The sequence below is a fragment of the Macaca fascicularis genome, chromosome X, assembly GCF_037993035.2.
Source record: "Macaca fascicularis isolate 582-1 chromosome X, T2T-MFA8v1.1".
In the NCBI taxonomy this organism is placed as follows: domain Eukaryota; kingdom Metazoa; phylum Chordata; class Mammalia; order Primates; family Cercopithecidae; genus Macaca; species Macaca fascicularis.
The window spans coordinates 19,539,876-19,563,985 of record NC_088395.1 but is presented as its reverse complement, the minus strand read 5'-3'; the positions used below and the strand labels follow the sequence as shown (position 1 = coordinate 19,563,985).

The 24,110-nt window shown below is 40.8% G+C and overlaps 1 protein-coding gene across 24 annotated transcripts in view; it reads left to right on the top strand.

The window, feature by feature from the left end:
- SH3KBP1 (SH3 domain containing kinase binding protein 1) overlaps window positions 1–24,110 on the top strand; it is a 361,548-nt gene that overhangs the window by 190,650 nt on the left and 146,788 nt on the right. For 10 of the 24 annotated variants that reach the window (XM_074028997.1, XM_074028992.1, XM_045383606.3 and 7 more), the window contains 2 exons: window positions 2,628–2,757; window positions 15,129–15,334. In XM_074028997.1, coding sequence (XP_073885098.1) covers window positions 2,628–2,757; window positions 15,129–15,334 — 336 coding nt within the window. Of the gene's footprint in view, window positions 1–2,627; window positions 2,758–3,322; window positions 3,380–11,488; window positions 11,564–15,128; window positions 15,335–24,110 lie in introns of all 24 variants that reach the window. The other 14 variants (XM_074028991.1, XM_015443382.4, XM_015443383.4 and 11 more) reach the window with 2 other exon arrangements.

Genomic DNA, 24,110 nt, shown 5'->3' with positions numbered 1-24,110 from the left:
GGCTTCCCTCAGGGATCTTGGGCAGGAGCCACTTATTACTAGGAATAGGAATGTTCCAGACATCTTCGAACTAAGTGGGTTGGAATTGGCCCAGCTACCCCGTGCTGTTGGGGATTATGCCAGGGACTGCTCATTTGTGGTTTGTGCCCTTGATTTTCCCCTCCTGCCCTGTGACTCCTGGGAGAGAGAGGGTCATTTTCTGGTTTCTTATTCAGTACCAGCACAAAGGACTCTGCTCAACAAATCCTGTGATGATTGATACTGAGACTCATGGTGAATCTTCCTAACCATCTAAGCCTATAAAAAGCTCCTTGAAAAAATAATATGTGTCATTTGAATTGGCATAGAAACATGGAATGATTTCAGTGGAAATGCTGTGAAATGCCACGATTTGGTATCAAATAGTCGTTGGGACAGTTGTGCATGGATGCCGTCATCTGGATTCTCTCCCGAAGATTTTGTGATCGTGCAAATGTAATTGCCACTCTGCGAGTCTGTATCACACAAGTTTCCTTATAAATGCTCTAAACATATCGTTCAGGTTATCTCCATTCCAGAGGCTCCATCAGCAGCCCCCTTTCTCATACACACCTGTCCCCTAAGTATGGCTGCCATTTCTTCTTCTAAAAGCCTACCTTAATTTTGATTTCTTTTTTCTCAAAGCCTTCCTTTAGCACCACAGATCTCAGTGAGCTCAACTTTGTGTAACAAGTTTGATGTGTGCTAAGTCATGGTCTTTTCTCATCTATTTACCTTGCATTGCTAATGTTTAGTCACACCTTTCTATCTTGGTAGAGTATTCACCTCTTGAGGAAAACTAAGGACATGTCCTATACAGTTCTATGTCCTGCAGCCCCTAGTGAAGATTAGTAATGCATATATACCTCTAACGCAGATTGAGATGCTGTCCTAAAGATGACAACTGTGAAGTGTGTTAATTATTCCCATCATGCAGATGGGAATAAAACGGGGTTCATTTTGGTAGGACAAATTTGAATAAAGTCACACAACTGCTAAGTTTCAGGACAGACAAAATTTGAGCTGGACTTTTGACTCAAAGTTTCTTTTTCTTTTTTGTTTAAATTATTTTAACTTTTAAGTTGTATTTATTAATTTGGATTGGTAATACAGACGTTCCTCAACTTACAATGGGATTATGTCCCAATAAACCATCATAAGTTGAAAATATCATAAGTTGAAAATGTATTTAATACACCTGACCTACCAAACAGCGTAGCTTAGCCTAGCCTACCTTAAATGTGTTCACAACACTTCCATTAGCCTATAGTTGGGCAAAATCATTTGGCAACACAGCATACTGAAGAGTGTCGGTTGTTTACCCTCATGATCACATGGCTTACTGGGAGCTGAGGTTTGCTGCTGCTGCCCAGCATTATAGAAGTATTGTACTACCTATTGCTAGTCTAGGAAAAGATCAAAATTCAAAATTTGAAGTATGGTTCCTGCTGAATGCATATCACTTTTGCACCATCATAAAGTCAAAAATCCTAAGTCGACCTATTGTAAATTGGAGACTGTCTGTACGTGTACATGGTAAAACAATTCCAAAGGTTGTATTGTACCCCACCATACTGCTTATAACTTAATACTTGCTTGTTTTCAAACTGCCCTTATTTTCCTCTAAGAAGCCAGTTTGCTATTGTGACTTCTGCTATTCTTCTAGTGGCTCTATTACAAAATGCAGGGACAATTTTTTTACCCTTCTGTCACCCATCCCTGCTAGTTGATCACTCAAGGCCAGCTCAGACCTCAAAGGGCCTCTAATCCAAATCTGCCTCATCCATTCTCACTGCTCCCCCGATTCAGCTTTCACTCCTTACTCAGATATCATAGTCTCGCTACCCTTCCTACCTCCCTACCTGCTTTCGGTTCATCTTAGGGTAAGCTAGAACCCTTCAGAAATGTACAGGAAGCTCTTATACTTTCTGATTGAGTTCTTAGCCTACAGGTAAATTTTTAACTATATTTTTAAAGCTGTTTAGTTAGTTTGGTAGTCTGGGGAAGCCATTCTCAGTTTTTAGATAATGGTTTTAAATGCATAAAATAAAACACATAGGATTATAAAGGGAACAATTTATATTGAAATAGTTGTCAAATTATTTTAAAACCAAATTTTGATATAGTAATCTATAGGTATCCTTATTAATAGACTAAATAGCAAAGGTCTCCCAGTAGGTGTAATAACTATCACCATTTCAAAGCAGCAATGAGCACAAAAGATATTTTGAGATACCCATAGCATCTATGATGTGATATGAAAATATCTGTGGTTTGTTTGGTGATGAGTCACAGGTCCTTCTAATATTGATGTGTTACCTACCCTACATTCATAACCAAAGCAGATGCCAAATTTCAGTTAGAGGCCAATGAAAATGAAGTATTAATTTTGTCTGTTTGCATTTATGGACCCCAGGTAAACACCCCCTTCTTTAGCCTGAATCTCAAGGCTCTATGTGGTCTGTTTTCTTGTTCCCTGTTAACTTTAAAGCCATCTAGTCTCCCTGCGTGGGCTCTACATGCTATACCATACAGACGGGAGCAAAATTGGAAACCACCATGTCTAACCTGACCCTTGCATCTCTGCTCTTTTGTTTGTATCTCTGCAGGTAGAGGAAGGATGGTGGGAAGGTGTTCTCAATGGGAAGACTGGAATGTTTCCTTCCAACTTCATCAAGGAGCTGTCAGGGGAGTCGGATGAGCTTGGCATTTCCCAGGATGAGCAGCTATCAAAGTCAAGTAAGGAAGTCCACCCTACCAAGCAGGAGCGGGGGAGGGGGGGACTGGCAGGCTGTGCTCCAGCCTCCCTTCTGTTCTGTATCCTATGCCGAGAGGCTGTGGTAAACGCTCACGAGTATTTTTTTGGTTATACTACCTTAACCCACTGTGGTTTAGGAAGCTGATCACTATAAAGGTGTGACCTATAGCCACACATTCTGTATGTCTCTGGATAGGTAACTGCCAGCCTTCATGCCTTGGTAATACTGTCTCATGGGTGGCCCATGTTGCTGTGCCTCCATACACTTCTAGAGTGTTGCTTACTGTAAGTTCATAATTATTTAAAAAATGAACCAAATGAGATTGTCAGTATTTCTCAGCATCCCTTGAGGGACTTGGAGAAATTGCAAAAAAAAAAAAAAAAAATCAGTGATGGTGAGAAGTAAAGTGCTATGACAAGATGAGTGCATGCCAATCCCCTTAAAAGTAGGTCAAGACAACTGAGAGTCCAGGTCCCACCTTGGGTGGTGAGCATGTGTGTCCTTCTGCGATGGTGACAACGAACTTCAGGTCTTTCTTTCTCCAGGGCCTGAAGGTCTCCCTCCAGCTTCTCTGCTGCCCTTTCCAGCTCACGGAGCAAAAGGTCAGGACCGGGAAACTTTGTTCTCCCAGTCACTAACCCAACTGTGGGCGTCTGTGTATCTCTTGTGCCGTCTTGAGCCAAGGTCATGGGCATGAATGTTGTAGGAGGCTCAACTGTGCAGCACTACCTGGGGTTGCAGAATTTCCTTTCTGACAAGAGGAGGGCAGCTTAGTCCTGCCCAAATCATTCTTAAATGTCTTCCTTTTTCATTTGGAAAAACCTGACTTGAGTGGTGTTCTCGTGTTAGTTTGTGTCTCTTTTATTTAACCAGTAGTATGATTACATAAATGTCTGATTTGGAGGTAACGCCATTTCCAGAGAAGTGCTCAGGCGACTTCCTTCACTTGGTGTCTCAGCAGCAGCTCTGGATGATGTAGCCTGACATACCCAGAAATAGCAGTACTTGCTGGTTACCCAGTGGCTTCAGCAGTGCTCCTTCCCTCCACTGCCAAAGCCCGGGACCCTCCTACCCCTGAACCCCATTCCATCCTGGAGTCTATGGTAGGAAGGTTTGGAAGGGGTTGAGGGGCAAACAAGGTGTCTTGGAGCTCCTGTTGCCTTCTCTAGCTCAGGGCAGGAGGATTCTCTATTAACATGGCCCAGCTGATGAGTACTACTGGGAGGGGAGAAGGTGTCCTTGATCCCACATTAGTGGAAGGTACTATTGCTTTCAAAATCCATATTAGAATTCTACACCTCGGCCGGGCGCGGTGGCTCAAGCCTGTAATCCCAGCACTTTGGGAGGCCGAGACAGGCGGATCACGAGGTCAGGAGATCGAGACCATCCTGGCTAACACAGTGAAACCCCGTCTCTACTAAAAATACAAAAACTTAGCCGGGCGAGGTGGCAGGCGCCTGTAGTCCCAGCTACTCGGGAGGCTGAGGCAGGAGAATGGCGTGAACCCGGGAGGTGGAGCTTGCAGTGAGCTGAGATCCGGCCACTGCACTCCAGCCTGGGTGACAGAGCGAGACTCCGTCTCAAAAAAAAAAAAAAAAAAAAAAAAAGAATTCTAGCTGCCCTGGTGTCTTCTTTTGTACTCTGGAATAACTATTGTACCTGGTAATTAGGTCCCATAATAACAGTACTCTATGTTAGGGACATTGTGGATTAAATGGGATTTTTTGGAGGGAGGACCAAATTGGGTCATTATAACATTATTTCCATGAATAAATTCATTACAAGTTCCAATAGCAATAATGTGCATAAACCACCTTGCTCCATAGCAGACCCATACTAAATGGTTGCTCTCATTGTTAGTCAAGATAACTGTTGAGACATAACCAGTTAGTATCAGTTGCTTGGAGGCTGCTTGCATACTGATTGATAGTGTGTTGGCTGAAGCATTGTGACTGCATTTGGAAATTACTTCGGAGTTCCTCTACTGATGCAGAGGAGGAGATCTGGGGAAGTATTAGACAACCTCTTAGGAAAAGTCTTGACATCTTGGTGTCCTGCCATCTTAGCTATGCTCTCAGAGCTGGAAGATCAGGGGAGTAATGCCTCTTGTATCTTTAGAACTATTGAAACAAATTGACTTCTCTCATTCCAAGTCAGTAATATGGACAGCTCACCTTGGCTGACCCATCAGTTAAAGGTATATGGTGCTGGAATTCCTGGTACAGAAGATTAGGAGGTTGGGTGGAATGGTCTTCCCATTTAGCATTTTGTCATCACCTATTCAGAAGGGGCATTTTCTCTTCTAGAGACTGTTCCCCACACACAGTTACTCAATTAAAAGCCTTCCATTTCAAGACCAGGAGAGCCCAATAGTTTCAGCAGCCATGTTTAGTTGCCATTGTTGAGGGGATTTTGAATCCCCGGAGAAGCATGGTCTCCTAACAAGGATGGCTGCTTCTGGTAAAGGGTACATGGCTTTTGTAATCTTCCTGTATAAGCAGTTAAGGAAAAGAGGGCCCATCTCTCCATCCGTTGGTCCATATCCATCGATCTATCCATGCTTCTTTCTCTCCTTCCTTCCTTCTATTCTTCATTCATTCAATCTTTATTGACACCGTGTTGTTACTAAAACACTGTCCAAGGCACTGATGATATACAGAGACAAATCAGACAGGGTCCCTGCTTTCAGTAAGCTCACACTGCAGAAAGCGGACATGCAAACCCAAGTTCAGCATAGTGTCCAGGTGCTCTGCAAAGTAAGCATCTGAAGAAGAATGGGGCACAAAGAGGCCAGTCCCATGGGGATGTGGGGCTTCATAGAGGAGCAGATGTGAGGATAATGAATAGCTTGCTAACTTGAAGTAATTCCCTGAAAGAGAGAAATAGTATCTCTCAGTGTTCTGACAGAATTTCCAGTAGCAGGCCAGGCATGGTGGTTCATGCCTATAATCCCAGCACTTTGGGAGGCCAAGACAGGTGGATAGCTTGAGCCCAGGAGTTTGAGACCAGCTTGGCCATCACGGTGAAACCCTGTCTCTACTAAAAACAAAAACAAAAAAACAAAAATTAGCCAGGCATGCTGGCACATACCTGTAATCCCAGCTACTCAGGAGGCTGAGGCATGAGAAGTGCTTGAACCCGGGAGGCAGAGGTTGCAGTGAGCCATGATCACACGACTGTATTCCAGCCTGGGCTACAGAGACAGACTATTTAAAAAATATATATATCCAGTGGCCACTTACACCCTGAATTTGCTTCAGTGTGTGACTATGTTAAGATTTCTGTAATTGGATCAGATCACATACAGAAATTATATGTACTGGTGGGATTTCTGTAAGTAGAGCCTTTGGTTTTAAAAGGGATCTGCTTATTCTCCATTCCCAGATAATGGTGTTAGTAATTTTGATGTGCTTTACTTAAAACAAAAACAAAAACAAAAACCTTTTTGTTTTGAAATATAGATTAACAGAAAGTTACAACAATAAATACAAAACTGTACAGAGAGATCCTTGTACCCTTCACCCAGTTTCCCCCGGTGATAACATCTTTTTATAATTATAGTACATGCATATTACTTTTGTATGAAACCATAAAAGACAAAATGTGGTTCATACACAAAAGACATCTAGCTTTTTACTCTGGTATGAGATAAAATGTACTTAATCTAGGTCTTTGTTAGGCCAACCCACTAATACTCTTCACAAATTACAGTTCATTTTTCACAGAGATTGCTTAATTAATACACAGATATGGGAGTAAGTTAAATTTCTAATGTTTGTGCTATACTGGTAATTTTTAGAGATCATAGTGACATTGTATGCAAATCCTCTTAATTTAAATGCTACCACACATTAGGGTAAGGTTTTTCTAAGAATGACAAAATCTGTATCTGAATATGAACCATGTATACAGTGAATGCACATATATCTCTTTGTTTCTGACACACACACATACACTCCTACTTCTGTATGTGCACATGTTTATTTGGTATTTGCATTCTTCACATTTCTACTTCCAGAAAGTCTTTGAAGTAGTTATTGAGTTGAATTTTGTGTACCAATGGATGAATGTGATAGAAGAAACATTGGCATTATATTTATAAGGGAGTGTGCCAAGACTGCTTGACACATGGTAGGTGTTTAATAAATGCTTATTGAATCCCCTTTTACTATAAGGAGGCATTTTTATTTTTGAATGACAGGTGAAAGTCTTTTGAACTTGCTTTTCTCTCTCTTATTCTGATGTATTTTTACGTATGGTAGTTGGTTATGAAAGTCTCTAAACTTTCTTAGATCTTTGTTTAGGGTAATCTAGTCTATCAAAGAAATAATTGCAATGATTGTGTTGGTGGATATTTTATCCATTTTATCTCAGAGAGGAAAATTTATAGTTATGTAGTAGCAGAAACTTTTTGCTGCATATTTAAATTTGAAAACATCTTTACCATTTTCAGAACTTATGAAACCTTAAAGGTAGTTTTTCAAAAAAAAATTCTTATAAACTTTTTTATTATTGAAAATGTCTAACATATACAAAAATAAGAATAGTCTAATGAACCTCTGTGTACCTATCACTCAGCTTCAGCAATTATCAACCTTTGGCCAATTTGTTAAAATTATAGCCCTCCACAGGCTTTGTCCATATTATCTTGAAGGCAAACCCCAAATATTATATAACTTCATTCATAAATATTTTAACATGCATCAATAAAAGAGTGTCTTAAAATACCATTTATCTCACACACATACAATTACGGCAATTCCTTAGAATAATTAAACACATGGTCACTGTTCACTTTCCCCTAAAGTCTTCTTTATTACCATTCATTTGAGTCTGTATCCAAATAAAGTACATACATTGCCGTTAGTATGTCTCAAATCTGTTTGAATCTATAGATTTCTCCTTCATATCTCCTTTTTTTCTTGTAATTTTTTTGCTAAAGCAACTGAGCCCCTTTTTCCATTAGTTTCTCACAGTGTGGCTTTTGCCGATTTCATCTCTGTTGTGCCATTAAATCTGTATTCCTATAAATTAATCATTAGATCTAGGGACTTGATTAGATTCAGGATATATATATATATATATATATATATATATATATATATATATATGATATATAAAATATATCGCAGACCTGCCACCTAGGTGGTAATGGATAATCCACTTGGAGGCTCATAATGTCTGGCCATCCTACTTTTTGAGTGTTAGCAGCCATTGATAATTGTCCCCCAAACCTAGTTACTCATTAGGGCTTGCAAAGAGGTTTCAACCAGAAATTTAAAAAAAATAATAAAATGGGCTCCCATGTAACAGATCAGTAGTCCAAAAAAGTGTTTAGTAAATTAGGTTTTTAAAAATCAAAACAGTCAAGTGGTTGTGCTAATAGTGTAGCAGAATCTTATGATGTTAAGGTGGAAAGGAATTTAGATATTATTTAACTCAGTGTCAGATGAGAACACTGAAGCCCAGTGAAATTAACTCCCAGGCTTCTGAGTGATGGGGAGAAAATGACATGCAAGCCTTCCATACACAATCTGGTGCTGCCACCATTACACAAATAGTTTACCTTTTCACAGGTCATCTGACAGATTTCAAGCCTGAGTACAGTTTAGCTTATTTCTTCCTCTTATTATCACAGATCATGATTAGTTAATTGCCTTTTCAGTTACAATTTTGCACATTCTACTGTTGACTAAATAATGTGCAGTGGCAAAGAAATCCAGATATGACTGCTGTCCAATTTCAATTTCATATGTATTTTGCCTTACATTTAAGACATAAATGTGTCTTTTCTGTTTTCACATCCTTTGATATTATTTGCTTTCAAATAATGGTTGTAAAACTAAAAGTGTCCCTGTTTTTTAGTTCTATAGCTACAGAAACATTTTCAGTTATTTCCCACAATCTTCAGAGGGAGAAAGTTTGCATTTTCTTTCTGTAACCATTAATAACCATGAGTTTTCTGTTCGTATTGAATTTCTCATTTTCCTAATTCCTTATTTAAAAAGTTGAGGTTCTGATACTTTAGTGGCTTGTCAGGCTAAGACAAAGATGAAGATGGAGGCCAGGTGTGGTGGCTCACACCTGTAATCCCAGCACTTTGGGAGGCTGAGGTGGGAGGATCACTTGAACCCAGGAGTTTGCGACCGGCCTAGGCAACATAGTGAAACCCCATCTCTACAAAAAATAGAAATTAGCTAGGTATGGTGGCATCTGCCTGTGGTCCCATTACTCAGGAGGCTGAGGCAGGAGGATCGCTTGAACCCAAGAGGTCAAGGCTGCAGTGAACTATGATTGTGCCATTGCACTCGAGCCTGGGTGACAGAGCAAGACCCTGTCTCAAAAAAAAGAGAGAAAGCAAAGATGGTTTTAAAAAATGTATAGCAAACCACTGCCATGATGCAGAAATAATTGTGTTTCATTAGCTGTAAGAAATGGATTGCTCAACATCCCTTGCGTATAAAAATGAAAGCCAGTCTGACAAATCCCACTCTGTGGCATCATTAGACTTTTTTTCTTTTTAATATTAGATGGTATTTGTTTGGAGTATGATGTTCTATTAGCAATGAAGAATGGTGAGCAAATTGATGTCATAGTTTCAGGCAAAATTAGATGCTAGCGTAAGTGTATGGTTTTGTGTGTAAATTTTAAAACTCTTCCCTTTTATAGTGTTTACTGCCTTCAAGTACTAATATTTAACAGTGACAGTATACTGTTTCCCCCAATAAGATCAACATTACTCATATTCATAACCTTTCCAGTTGGCTGCGTCTTTTGCTCTTCACATAGGACACCTATGTGTCCTCACCCAGCCCCAGCCCAGACTACATCTCAAATTGCCTTGCTGCCAGTGCACAGAGAGACTTTGCAGAAAGGCTTGACCATTCAGAGACATCACAGCCATGGTCTACCTCAGTGACTCTCAGACTTGGTCTTGGGGAAGAACACATGGAAGTTCTAGTGTACTTGGAGGAACATTATCGAAATACTGCCTTTTAAAAATTCTTACACTTCCTTTTTTTCTGACACTTGAGAGGACTGCTGCTGTTAACTTTTAGAGGGCCTAGCTCACAAAACAGCTGTGTTCTGACGACTACTGGTAACTTAATGATTGAAGTTAAGCAGAATAAAAAATTGCTCGAATAAAAACTAGCCACTGTTACTTGCTCCACTTTTGTCATCAAAGTCCTCAAGAGCTTCACGTCTAGAAAGAACATTTGAAACTTTCTTAGTCTTCAGATTATTCTTACACAGCCAGTGATTTGAATGCCTAAGTTTTTGCTTTAATTGGATAGAATGCATCTGTCAAAAAGGATGCATTTCAAAACAAGGGTATACCACCATGGCTGTAGGACACGGAAATTGGAAATACTTGATCCCATTTAAGTTGTTGGTCTGATCATTCACAATTCCTTTCCTATATGGGGAGGGCCAAGGCCCAGAAGCTGACAGTGTGGTTTCTCTTGGGTTTTCCATTTTAACATGGAATGTTTCTAAGAAGTGAGACAAGTTGCTCTCTCCCTTCACTTAGTTCTACTCCCTGCTTCTCTGTAAATGTAGCCTAGCTTTTTCATCCTCCAGACTTATTAGGAAGCTGTATGACTGGCCTCCAGTTTGAATATTTAATTAACAAGCCATAATATAATTTATTTCTCAGATAATTTAAAGTAATATGTTTATTAATTGAGTTTGCCTTTAGCAAATCATTTTGCCTGTTGGTGGTACTCTCTGTAGGGCCTTTGTGTGTGTGCATGTATGTGGGTGTGTGTGGGGGTGGGTGTGGGAGGGTGGGAGGGTGGGTTGAAGTACACTCAAACCAGGGCAGTATGTGTGTATTCTGTATAGTTGCTCATGGTTCCAGAGGTATTTGGGCTCTAGCCAAGGGTTCAGCCTTATGCAATTGATAATCTCTACTTGTAACAGCAAAAAAAGATAATTTGACATTTGACACTGGGTGAGTCCTATGTCCTCATGCTTAAGTACAGTTTCATGACTGACACAACAGAATCCCAATTAAGATGTTTTGAGAAATAGGGTTTTCTGGTGTCCTTGGTGCTAAGCAGAAAACCCCATATGTTTATATGGATGCTACTGTTGGTTTCAATCCTTAGTGGTGAACCCCCGCTCTCCAGTATATTAATACATTTTTTTGCTTAAAGGTACTGAGGGTGACAGATCTTTTAAAGAGAATTCTGTGTCTTGTTTAGAATCTTGGGGACATGAATATTCGTTTTTATCATGTAGGTCTCTAGGGGTAGAAGATAAAGGATAATGTGTCTAAATCTGTATTATGCATAGGTCGTAGTCTCCAAAGAGGAGCTTGTGCTCTACAATTGAGTTAATTAAGGAGTCCATTTGATTGGATTCCCTCTCGTTAATTGAAGTTTTCCTATTCTTTAAGTTACAATGTTGAAATGGCTTACAGGTTTAAACTGGGCATAATGTACATGCCAGTCATTTGCAGAGGCAAGCCCCAATTTCTGGGTGCTCATGCCATACTGGTTGCATGGGGACTTTGGGCTCATTCTGTAAAATTCTTAAAATCCTGCTTAATGGTCTCTACTTAATTTTGTGGATGAAGCTCTTGCAGCAGATTCATTGAAGGCAAGTTCAGTTAAAGACTCTTCCTCTTCCTTCTTTTGCCATCATTTGCTCCCTCCTCCCCGCTCTCTTGTTTTTCTCTCCCCTTCTCTTCTCTCATTCACTGTCAGGAAAGACTACCTTTGAAGGGACAATTCTGTACCGAGCTGCACCGGGAAAGACGGAGGGCCACAGACGCTATTACAGTGAGTGACCTTAACAGCAGAAGGCAATTGTAAAGATAAGATCTGGGTACTTGTGTTTTTTGATGCAGCTGCCCTTTCCTGAGCTGCTCATGCTTATGCCAAGTGTCTGTGCGAATTTCTGACCCAAGGACATGGACTTATTTGTCTGAGATAAGTGCCATCTCCTTGGTGTGTGCTAAGAAGCATTCCCAGCACCAGCCCCTAGCGCTTTTGTTTGCTTTCTGCGTCTATCATGTATGTGATATGCGTGCATGAACTGTACGTGCAAACAAAGGAGCAGTAGCATTTGTCATGGCATATGTATTTGTACCAGTATCTCTGGGCTTCTGAGGTGGTGTAAGATGGCTTCCTGCAGAGATGTCAACCTCTCATGGTTATTGCTTTTTATGAGTGGGTCATTGGAAACCAATAAACCATTTTGTCATTGTGTGGTTCAAAGAAGTAAGAATTTGGCATGAAAGTTCATGCCAGAAATGGCATTTTGCTTTGCTCACTCAGCCAATCACCACATGGCAGACTTTTTTTGGCAAGACCAATGTGTAGCCTTTTGTGTTGTGAAATAAGGCTGCCAAAAGTTGAGGGGAAGGAGATGAATGAGATGCCCTTAGAACAGTTCTTGCCACACAGTAAGCTCTATCCATGTGAGTGTTAAATTGAAAATAGATAAAAATGTCTCATGGATCTCAACTGATCAATGCTGGAAGACTGGGTACATTCCACAAAATTGGACAGTTAAAGGACTTTCAGAAACAAAATTGAGGAGGCTTTCTTCTTTTTTTTCACCTTGAAGGAAAAGCATCCAGCTTAGTGTGCATATACATGTATGCATACATACATATATGCATGGATATGATGAGAGAGAAAGTTCAGACATGAACACCAGAGCCATGCTTCACAAACTGGGGTCAAGTTTATTCTCCTTACCACTCCACCATGGGAAGGTGCCTGGCCCTACTGCACATGACCTCACTACACATGCAGTGCCTCACCGTGGGAGTTTGACAGCACCTAGATTGCTCTGTGCCCTGTTCATTTAGATGACTCCACCACCAGCCACATGTCTGGAAGTTACACCAGTGTACACTGTTAAAACACTAAAGCATCGCCCCAGTCACCATACTTTCTGTAGTTCTCTCACCACTGCCTACCTGTAATGAGCCCTTCATGAACCAACCCCTATCCACAGTCCACACTCTGGGTTGCACAACCCAAGAGTGTCACCTGGCATTCTGGGCCTGACATGGGGACATTTTATGGGATAACGTGCATGATGGGCATGAGTCATTAAAAGATATATCACCAAATGAACATGAAAATGAAAAGTCACCTTTCTTTCCCTCTAAAGGGAAGGAACTAGATTTTGAATTATTTTTTTTACCAACACAGATAGTTAGATGTTTAATTTATACACTTAAAAGTGATAGAACCAGCCTTCCAGAAGTTCTGGAAGAAAAATCTGCCGTGTGTTTCCTTCCCGGGCCGTGCTTGTGTGGTTGAATGACTGTGCAACCTCTCCCTGTGTAACGTAGAGTATTTCTCATGGTGATTCATATAAACATATTAAGATGAGCCCAGAAGACAGTAAATCCCAAAAACCAGAAGCTCAGTGAAATGAGGATGGCAGTGGCTGAAAATATTATGGTTCTAGCTAATGGTGAATGATAGAAGAACCCTTCTCTTTGAAAAACTAAAATAGACTTGCCCTAATCTGTTTGCCCTGCTGCCTTCTGGTGGTGATGGGAGGAGCGTGCTGAGGGATGGGGGTGGTGATGGTTTCTTTCCACTAATGGTTTCGTTATTTCACCCTCGAATGGCTCTTTCCAAGCCAGAAAGGAATATACAAGTCATTTATCACATAGAAAGAATCCATACGGCAAAATGAGAACATGTTGAGGGGGAAGTAATACAATATTTAGACTCCAAAATTGTATCTCCAGCAGGGATATTTGCAAAAACAATGAACAGATAAGCACACAAATGGATAGCTAATGGGGGGAAGTTTCTTGATGTTTACACACTCTAATCCTGTCCTGTGAATTGCAGCCGACCCCCTTGTGGGCTGTACCTCATTTGGTCCTGTGTTCTTGCTCACAAATGCTGGTTTTCAGTTAATTAAAATGTACACCGGGGATCTTCCTCCTCCCCCACCTTTTGGCTTAAAAATACCATTTTATGGAAAACAGCAGCAACAACAAACAAAACCATTGTTTTAAGGATTTGATTCTGAAACATGTTAGCAGTTTATAATGACCTTTCTATATTTTGTCTGTTTTCATTTAACAGTTTCTTCCTGCACTGAGACTTCCTTATTTGAATGACTTCAACATTTTATGAGATTTTATGTGAGCAAGTATTTGGTGTATCATTCTTATGGACTAGGAGGCCACCTTACCTGTAGGAAGATAATGCACAATTGGCTAATAGAGAACAACATTTGATGGCGTACTTTCATTTCAAGGGCATGGTTATGATCAGGAGTTATGTAGTAAATGTTCAGGAGCTATTCTACACCTCTAGAGGCTTTCAGAGACAGGTTAATGATAGAGTTTAGTATTCCATAAAATATTCTTTGAATCCTGCCCTTTTATGGCATAATTGATATACTGACCACCAAAGGAAGAATGTACACCCAGAAATTAACTAGACACAAATAGGCTCTTCCTTTTAGGAACATGATTATGGGCAGAGCCCTGGGAAAAAAAGAATCTGGGGAGGTAAGTGTCCATGTTGTCTTGCTGATAACTATTTTATGACTTCCAAACACATGCCACAGAAGGCCAAAGAAAGAGTATCATGTCCCCCATGTTCTTCTTTGGAAAGGTATTCAGCTTTGGGAAAACAAGGGTGTTTAAAGGAGAGAAGAAGGGCTGTAGGTTTGGGGGATTCTGGCCTCTGGGAGGACGGCTTCCTTTCCCTCTTTAACAAACCTGATCATCTTGCTAGTGAAACCGTCTTAATGTCAAGTTTGGTTTAATGCTTTCCTAGAGAAATATGTCTGCATGCATTTATTCCTTGTGAAGCCATCCAAAAAGATTTAATTCTTTGGCAGTTATAATTTTGTGTGGTTTCTTTAATTGCTAATTTGTTTAAATGGCTTTTAGCTTTACAGTTTCCCTTTAGGAAATGTTACTTTCATTGCTAATTGCTAATTGACATGAGTCATAGAGATTGGAGGTACAGTATGTGGTACTGACTGGGTGGGGAGGCGACAAAGTGGGTGGGAAGGGTTACTATTGCACAGGCTATGGCAAAACAAATTTGGATCAAAACTAGGCTCCCGGCTAAAGAGGGGTGAATTTCACATGTACGAAGATATCTGCTTTGGAATTAGATTTGCCGAAAAGTTGTTTTGGTTCACATCTTAAAATTAAAAGTAAGGAATGGGGAGATCAAACAAAACTCAGAGCCAGTCAAACTACTCAACATACTGAATACAAAAGCCTAGTGCAAGTTATCCTGTGTCCAGTCACACTTTTAGAGGTGGTTCCTGGCCGGTTGTGAAGTTCTTCTTCAGGGCTCTGGCTGATTTCTGAGCTCTTTCTCTCCCCATTCCCCCTCTTGACAGGTTTAAGGGAAACCACAGGCTCTGAGAGTGATGGGGGTGACTCAAGCAGCACCAAGTCTGAAGGTGCCAACGGGACAGTGGCAACTGCAGCAATCCAGCCCAAGAAAGTTAAGGGAGTGGGCTTTGGAGACATTTTCAAAGACAAGCCAATCAAACTAAGACCAAGGTCAATTGAAGTAGAAAATGACTTTCTTCCGGTGGAAAAGGTATGTTCGACAGTTTCTATTTGATTTCAACATAATGTGGAATATCCAGAAGTACGTTGTGGGGTTTGGTGCCGGAAGCTTCCAATTCCTCTTTTAGGATTTCCGTGTCCTCATGTACTAGCTGTTTGTCCTGTCTCCTTTTTTAGCTCTCCCTCTATGTGGGAACGACTTCCCTCGAAAGGCTCATGCTCTAGTTTGCTGCTTTCTTTCTTGCTGATCTCTCTAGGGAATGTTTCTCAGGATGACTTTTCAAATGGACCAGCACTTCTCTATCTGCTTCCCAGAAAAACCCCTTATTCCTGGACCCACCTAAGTGCATGACCCTGACACTTTTCAGACACTGTCCGGTCTCTCTCCTCTCCTTATACATTTCTCTAGTGCTTTGTGCTTGGGTGTGCTGACTGTTGTTCTGCACTAGAGTGAAGGAATTGTGCACCTTTTCTCTAAGAGTTAGTTGGAGATAATGTCAGACTGTTTAAAGGAAGTCTCCTGCGGGTGTGAATGATGGAGATGGCCTGTGCTGTGACTCCCTGCGTTGTTCCCTTCAGGAAGCTGGCTGTTTGCTTCTGCCTCTGGTTCTGGGCTAGCAAGAGGCAGGCAGCATGTTGCTGCTGAGTACGTGGTTACCACAGCAACACACCCAGAGCCCTCGCGCTTGTGGCTGCCGATGACGTCTACTGTGGTATACTTCTAAGCATTGTAGCCTTGCTTAGGAGTTGATAAATACCGTGGAATTTTCCAGATGATAATAAGCTACACTTGTGCTGTGCTTAAGGAATGTTTGTTAATTCGATCTACTGCTGAAATGTTTGCTTTGACGTCTGTGCCAGCAGATTTGGGGAATGGGGTATTGGCAACCTCTCTAATTCAGGTTTATGGGTGACTTTTAAGTGTTTTTGTTTGTTTGTTTGTTTTTGGTGGGATAATATTTTAAAGGTTGCATCATCTTCTGCAGCTGTAGGACATCCACCCCTCTACCCACCCTCAGCAACCTTGCCCAGTGTCATCATGCATTAGAAACAGAATCTGAAAAGGAAACTTTTCGAACACTAAATCCCTCTAGAGATGAGTCAGGCAGAAAGGGCAGATACCTAGAAATTAAAAACTGTTTCATTTAAACTCTTTTTTTTTCAATGTTGAAGTTTCTTTCAGCCAGCATTGTTCCTTTTAGCAATCAATATACATTTTTCAAGATCTGAAAACTAGTGTCCCAGCTCTTGAGCTCACTTCTGTTTCATATGGTCACATTCAGATTCCCGTAAACATTTACAAAAGAGCAAGTCCCCATGTTGGAAAGGAACAATGGATGCAGTTTTTCTTCATTTTATTCAAGTGGTTGAAGTGAAAATGACCATTGACTCAGTCAGCAAACAGTTTATTCCTTTTGTTTGTTTTATGATTCCTGGCCTTTATCTTCTTCATGTAGGAGGACAGTGTGTGTGTGTGTGTGCGTGTGTGTGCACGTGCGCACGCACGTGTGTGTATGACTCTAATTATTGCTATTAATATTAGTTTTAGCTACCAATAATAAATTGAATTACTGTTGATAGCAGTGTCAATGTCAAATATAATACTTGAAAGTTTTTATCCCAGCACATTTCTTTCCTGAACCTCAGAGCTGTATGTCCAACTGCCTGCTTACTTCAATATCTCCACTTGAAGATCTTAAATTCATATCCATTTGCCTAAACCTGAACTCATCCTCCTCCTCCAACTGCTCTACCCACAGCTTTCCCCATCTCAGTTGAAGGCAGTGCCATCTCCCACTCCTATTGCTCAAGACAGAAACCCTTAGGTTGTCTCTGACTGTTTCTCTCAGCTCTGCCTCCTAAGTGTGTCCATCATCCACCTAGGTCTCATCGCTTCCACTGCTCCTTCATAGTGATTTCTGCCTCTCCCCATCCCCCTACAGTTTAGTCTTAAGAGCGAAGCCAGGGAGAACCTTTGAAAACCCAAGTCACATCATGCTACTCATCTGCTCACACCCCTGCCAAGGCTTTCCTGAGAAAAAAAGTGGGACCCGATCCTCATTACTGCTGGGACTTCCTCCCCCACTGCTCTCCCTTCACTTTCTTCATTCTGGGTCCTTGCTCTTCCTCAGACATGCCATGCACACTCCTACGGGGAGCATTTGCTGCAGTGGTCTCCTCGGCCTGGGCCACTCTGCATCTACCTGCCCACTCGGCTGCCTCCCTTTCCTCCGTGCCATCTTAGCAGAAACCTCACGCCGTCCCCCTTCCTGGCGCTAAATATTTTGTTCTCTGTGGCACATACCATCTTCTAACAGATTTATTTTTGTTGTATCTATCACTTATTTGTTTACTAATCTATGTGCTTAGAACAGTGCATGGCACATTGTAGGTGCTCAATAAATATTGTTGAATGAATAATATTAAAATCTATGTTAATGCTGCACTTTAGAGATTACAGACATCTCTAGAATGAGAGTATTGGGTGAGATAATATAGCACTTGTATAGTTGAAAATATATCAATTGTATAGTTCACTGCACCTCTGTGAAGCAGAGAGTTGACTTACTGCATTGATATTGGTGCCATGAAGTGTTAACTTCATCAGACACACATATGTGTGTGCGCATGGGTGTTGAACATCCCTAATCCAAAATCTGAAACGCTGCAAAATCGAAACTTATTGAGGACCAATATGATTCTTAAAGTAAATGTTCATCAGAGCATTTTGGATTTCGGATTTTTGGATTAGGAATGCTCAACCTGGATGTGTTCTGCTGATATTCCAGAATGCAAAAAGAAAAATTATTCTGAAATCCAAAACACTTCTGGTCTCAAGCATTTCAGATAGGGATATTTGACGTGTGTGTGTGTGTGTGTGTGTGTGTGTGTGTGTGTGTGTATGCATTCGTGTATGCATCTTGATTCCTGATTTGTCTGCAGAATGAAACCATGTGCTGGAAGCTCCCTAAACCCATTTCTCATGTGGAGCCTCTGGGGAAAACATAAACTTCCCAGCCTGCTTTCTGGGTGTGGACAATTTTTACAACATCTAAGACATTTGAAACTATCTCCACCCCGTGTTGTTGGCGCCACGGATAGTTGCATAGATTTATGGATCCATCATGTTATTGTACAACCTGGCACAAGAGCCAATAAGTGTGATACTGTTTTATTAGCATACAACCTGGCTTTCATCACTTTTGAGATGGTTTTGTGTCTAAGATTTATGTCTAAGGAAGAAAGCTTCCTTTGAGAATGGAGCTCGTTGTTTTGATTTTTAGAAGCACAAATTGGATCTTGTGTGATAGCATTCAGTAGGTGAGGCTCAAGTAGGTCTCCTGCTCAGGCTGGGACAGTTGGCCTTCTGAAATGTCTGGCTTGATAACTTGGATGAGGGAAAAAGGGAATCTGACAATTATTAACAGATGTGAGCATCATATTATACTTTTCATTTGTGAAGTTTATTTATTTATTTTTGAAACAGAGTCTTGCTCTGTCACCTAGGCTGGAGTGCAGTGGCACAAGCTCGGCTCACGGCAACGTCTGCCTCCCAGGTTCAAGCGATTCTCGTGCCTCAGTCTCCTAAGTAGCTGGGATTACAGGCGCACACCACCACACCCAGCTTAATTTTTTTTTGTATTTTTAGTAGAGACGGGGTTTCACCATGTTGACCAGGCTGGTCTTGAACTCCTGACCTCAAATGATCCACCCACCTCGGCCTTCCAAAGTGTTGGGATTACAGGTTTGAGCCACCATACCTGGCTAAGTTTGTGAAGTATTAAGATCCACTTTTCTGAGTCAGTAGATAATCTTGTGCTTATCTTATATTTTAATCTATATTACCCTACCCAGAGTTAATGATTAGATTATATACCAGGAAAGATATTGCATAACATCCCTCCACCAACTGTGAATAAATAGTTCATGTAGGTATTCTTGCTTCTCTTATCAAGCTATAAGGAAGGATTCCATTTATGAATCTTTTAAATACCACCAAGTGGGTATGTCTCTGAATGATTTGTTGAATGTACCATTTAACTGAAATATTTATAGCTGAGATGATTTAATGTCTGGGACTTGCTTCCTATAGTCCAGAAGATGAAAGAGGGGAGCATAGAGGAGACGTTGATCATGAGTTGTTATTTGTTGAAACTGGATGGTGTATACATGGGGGTTCATTACACTCTATTTTTGTGTATGTTGGAAATTTCCCTTGAAATAGGTTAAATGGGGGAAAAAAAAGAACCTTGGAGAAACATGTACCATTTAAACCAAGCTCGGATGTAAGTATGTGCTGTATCAAAATAATGGAAAATGCTATGTGGCTAAAGATGAACCAAGTTTAACCTTAGAAAATTATAGGGCTATCGTCCTAGCTGATTGACCTCGGCAAAGTTGGCCTCAGCTGGGCCATCTGTAAAATGGGAATACTTTTTTTTTTTTTTACCTATCCTACCTCACAGTACTTAAAAAATACATACCTGAAAATACTTTCTAAATGTGACTCATTTCAGCTAGCATGTATTGAGTGCTCACTAATTATGCTCAGTACTGACGATACAGTGGTGAGGGAGACCACGTCACTGCCCTCAGGGAGCTACAGAAAAGTAAATAAACAATAATAATAGAGTATAGGAAATGCCATAATCAGGCTGAGAACACAGTGTTGTGCTGTAGGAGCCCTCAGGCATCGCAGGAAGTGGTGAGTTATTAGGGAGGCTCAAAGGTGTGTGTTCGTTCGTGTGTGTTTACCAGCTTCTTACAGGAAGTGATGTTGAGGCTGAAAACCATGGGTCCAGTAGGCATAGAGTTATTAAGGTAGGGAGAGCAACATCTATAAATGCCTTGAAGGGTGAAAGAGATAGCACAGATGATGTGTAGAGGCTCCAGCAGGATGTGGGGAAAGAAGCAGGTCCCAGATCATGAAGAGTCTTGTGAGACTTGTTAAGAAGTTGGACTTGATCTTGAGAGCAATGAGAAACTATCAAAGTGTTTTAAGCAAGAGAGTGACATGATCAGATAGGTGGTTTAGAGAAAGTATTCCAACTGCAGTGTGGGGAGTGGATTACAGAAGACAGGGTGAGTAAAATTCAAAAGAGAGGTAACAGAAACATACTGGCTTTCCTAATAAATAGCCCCCCACTCCAAATCTAGGTTCTAAACCAGTTAATTAGATGAGTGAGTGAATGGATAATCAAAGTATTTTGCTGATTTTTTTTTCATTATAGATATCCAGTTGACCCAGCACTCTTTATTGAAAAGATTATCCTTTCTACACTGCACAGCCCTATCACCTTAGTCATAACCTAAGTGGCTATATATAAGTGGGCCTATTTCTGGACTCTGTTCTGTGGGTCTGTTTTTCCTTGTGCCCATTCTATGCTGTCTAGGTATTTATTCCTCTTCAAGATTACCTAAGTTATTCTTGGCCCTTTGTATTTTAATTTAAATTTTAGAATCAGTTTGTCAATCCCCCATCATCATCATCAAAAAAAAAAAAAAAAAACCCTCCTGGAATTTTGATTGAGAGTACATTGAATCTGTAGATACTTTTGATGACAATTGGTACCTTTCTAATTCATGAACATGGTATATCCCTCTATTTGTATAGACCTTATTTTATTTTGTGAAATGTTCTCAAGCTGAACACTTATGATTTGTGATCTCGCTATGCATATGTTTTACTGCATGTCATTACTGATGAAGGCAAAGTTGGAAGATATAGATTAGTGTGAGAGACAAATGGGCCTGCCAGCTGATTCCCAGAATTAGACAGATTTGCCCACACAATCTCAGCAACATTGGACTAACTCAGGCCAATGTGAGATAGAAGAACCTACCCCTTGAGGAACAGCAGAGAAGGCTGACTTCCAAGAGGAGGAAAGAGAAGAGCTAAGCTGAGCATGCCCAGTATATTTTTCTTAAATTCACCTATCAGATAAGTAATTTCACTCTCCCAGGGAAGGATACATAAAGGGGAAGAGAATGGCAGGAGTGTCTAATTGTGTCCAGAGAGCATCCATTTGAATTTCTTTACATAGAAGGGGACATCAAGGTAAGGGATGTTTTAACAGCTTGAACTATTGTCATGGAGGGAAATGGATGGTTTGGCGAAATATTTTGAAGATAGAATCAAGTTTGATAGTATGTGGGGGATAAAGAAGAGGGAGGACTTGAAGATGGTGCCTAGGGCAACTGGCTTAAGCAGCTGAGTACTATTTTCGGATTAGAAGACACTGGAGAAAGAAGACATTTGGGGAGGAAGGACATGGGTTAGACTAGCTGGATTTGGAAGTTTCTTGTGGCACTGTATCAAGTAGAGGCATCCAGCAGGCAGATGGATAAATAAGTCTGGTGACTGGGAGAGAACTGTAAATGTAGGTTTCAGAGTCATCAGCCTAGAGATTGGGTTGAAAGACTCTGAGCAAGAAGGCAGCCCAGACAGGATTGTTTTCTCATGAGTGCAGCTGGTACCTCTGTCTCCCACCTGTGGACCTGAGAGGGAATTTCCTCATCAGGCTATTTTCCTGTGACCCCAGCCTGGCCCTACTCTCTTTTTCCAAACTCCTTCCCTTGTTATGAGTCACTTAGATGATCACTTCTGACCAACCACTTAAGGAAAGGAGTGTCAGGTATTACACATGGATAGGTAAGTTACAGATACTCGAGTGAGTCTCAGGACCTAACCTGACATGGCTTTATATAGAATAATGCTGGCTCTTTGGTGCCAGCGGATTCCATGTCCTAGCCCTTTAGGCACTACCAGTCTTGGCCGACTTAATTATTTGAAAAAGCAGTCTTTTTTGCCTTGCTGGAAAAGAGATTTCTAAACTTCTTGGTTTACCAGGTTGGTTGTTTACTGGATTCCCTACAGATAAAACTTTCAAGAAGCTTCTTTCCCATGGTCTTCCTGTCTTAGCTGATTTCCATTAGTGACTTCTGACATCTCTCTCTTGAATTCTGTCTACAGTTTCTAAAAGGTGTTGTGTTTGTAACAGTCTCTTTTTCAACTCTTGTCATCTTGAATCTCATTTATAGAATTATAGTCACCCAAGTTAATGCCTTTATGGTATCCACATTGTAGCTTTCACTTGTGACAGATAATTAGAATTAAAATTGTGTATAAATGAGAGTCACTAATCAAGTTTTTTTTTTTTTTTTGAGACGGAGTCTCGCTTTGTCGCCCAGGCTGGAGTGCAGTGGCGCGATCTTGGCTCACTGCAAGCTCCGCCTCCCGGGTTCACGCCATTCTCCTGCCTCAGCCTCCCGAGTAGCTGGGACTACAGGCGCGCACCACCACACCCGGCTAATTTTTTGTATTTTTAGTAGAGATGGGGTTTCACCGTGTTAGCTAGGATGGTCTCAATCTCCTGATCTCGTGATCCGCCCGCCTCGGCCTCCCAAAGTGCTGGGATTACAGGCGTGAGCCACCACGCCTGGCCACTAATCAAGTTTTTAATTCGCCAAATTATAGTAAGAGAATTTAAATATTTTCATATGTATCCCAGGTAGTCTTTTTTGTATTTAATTTTTCTGGGTACATAATAGGTGTATGTATGGGGTACATGAGATGTTTTGATACAGGCATGCACTGTGAAATAAGCACATCATGGAGAATGGGGTATCCATCCCTCAAGCATTTATCCTTTGAGTTATAAACAATAAAATTATACTCTAAGTTATTTTAAAAAGTACAATTAAGTTATTATTGACTATAGTAATCCTGTTGTGCTACCAAATAGTGGGTCTTATTCATTCTTTCTATTTTTTATGTATCCATTAACCATCCCCACCTTCCACCCAGTGCCCACCCAGGTAGTCTTTTTATCCATTCTAGTAAAAATGTATTAAGCTGTATAATCATATAAAGTTAAAACATGTCAATAAAGTGATGATCTTTGTTCCTTAAAAATGAGAGATCTATGTTCTAATCCTTTGAAGACTAGAAATAAGCTCTAGAGACCTCCAGGAGCTAATGAGATATACTCTTTGACTGATTAAACACCAGGGTCAAAACCTTGTTGTGATTATCTGAGACCTAGAGTATTGACTGTCACTCATTTTGGTTGAAAAATAAGACGGTGTCTCTTGAGTTGTTGGAAAACCTGTGGTTTTGAATGAGCAGATGGTGTTAAGATGCCCACTGGTTGCCTGGGTTGAATGAAGTGTTTGGGATTTTCAGACATTCTCCATGATGTGCTTATTTCACAGTGCGTGCCTGCATCAAAACATCTCATGTACCCCATAAATACACCTATTATATACCCACAAAAATTAAATAAAAACAAATAAAGAAGACTACCTGAGATACATTTTCAGACTTTGGCTTCTTTCTCCTCAGAGTATCTCTGTTTTGTCTCCTGATCTGGAAAAAGTAAGGAAGGAGGAGGGGAGTTGGTCAGGAAAGGGAAACAGAAACAGTGAACCAGTATTACAGGATTATTCTTTGTCATGTTGGGTGCTGCTTTCTGTTTTGTATATGTTTGATGTGAACTTTCTAAAACACTCAGCCTAGCGTATTGTCTAAGAAATATTTAGTTGCGGCCCGATTGTCACCAAGAATCATGTTCCCAGAAGGTTTTCAAATTGCGTTTTTAAAAGTATAGTGGTTGGCCGGGTGCAGTGGCTCACGCCTGTAATCTCAGCACTTTGGAAGGCCGAGGCGGGTGGATCATGAGTTCAGAAGATGGAGACCATCCTGGCTAACACGGTGAAACCCCGTCTCTACTAAAAATACAAAAAAATTAGCTAGGCGTGCTGTCACGTGCCTGTAGCCCCAGCTACTCAGGAGGCTGAGGCAGGAG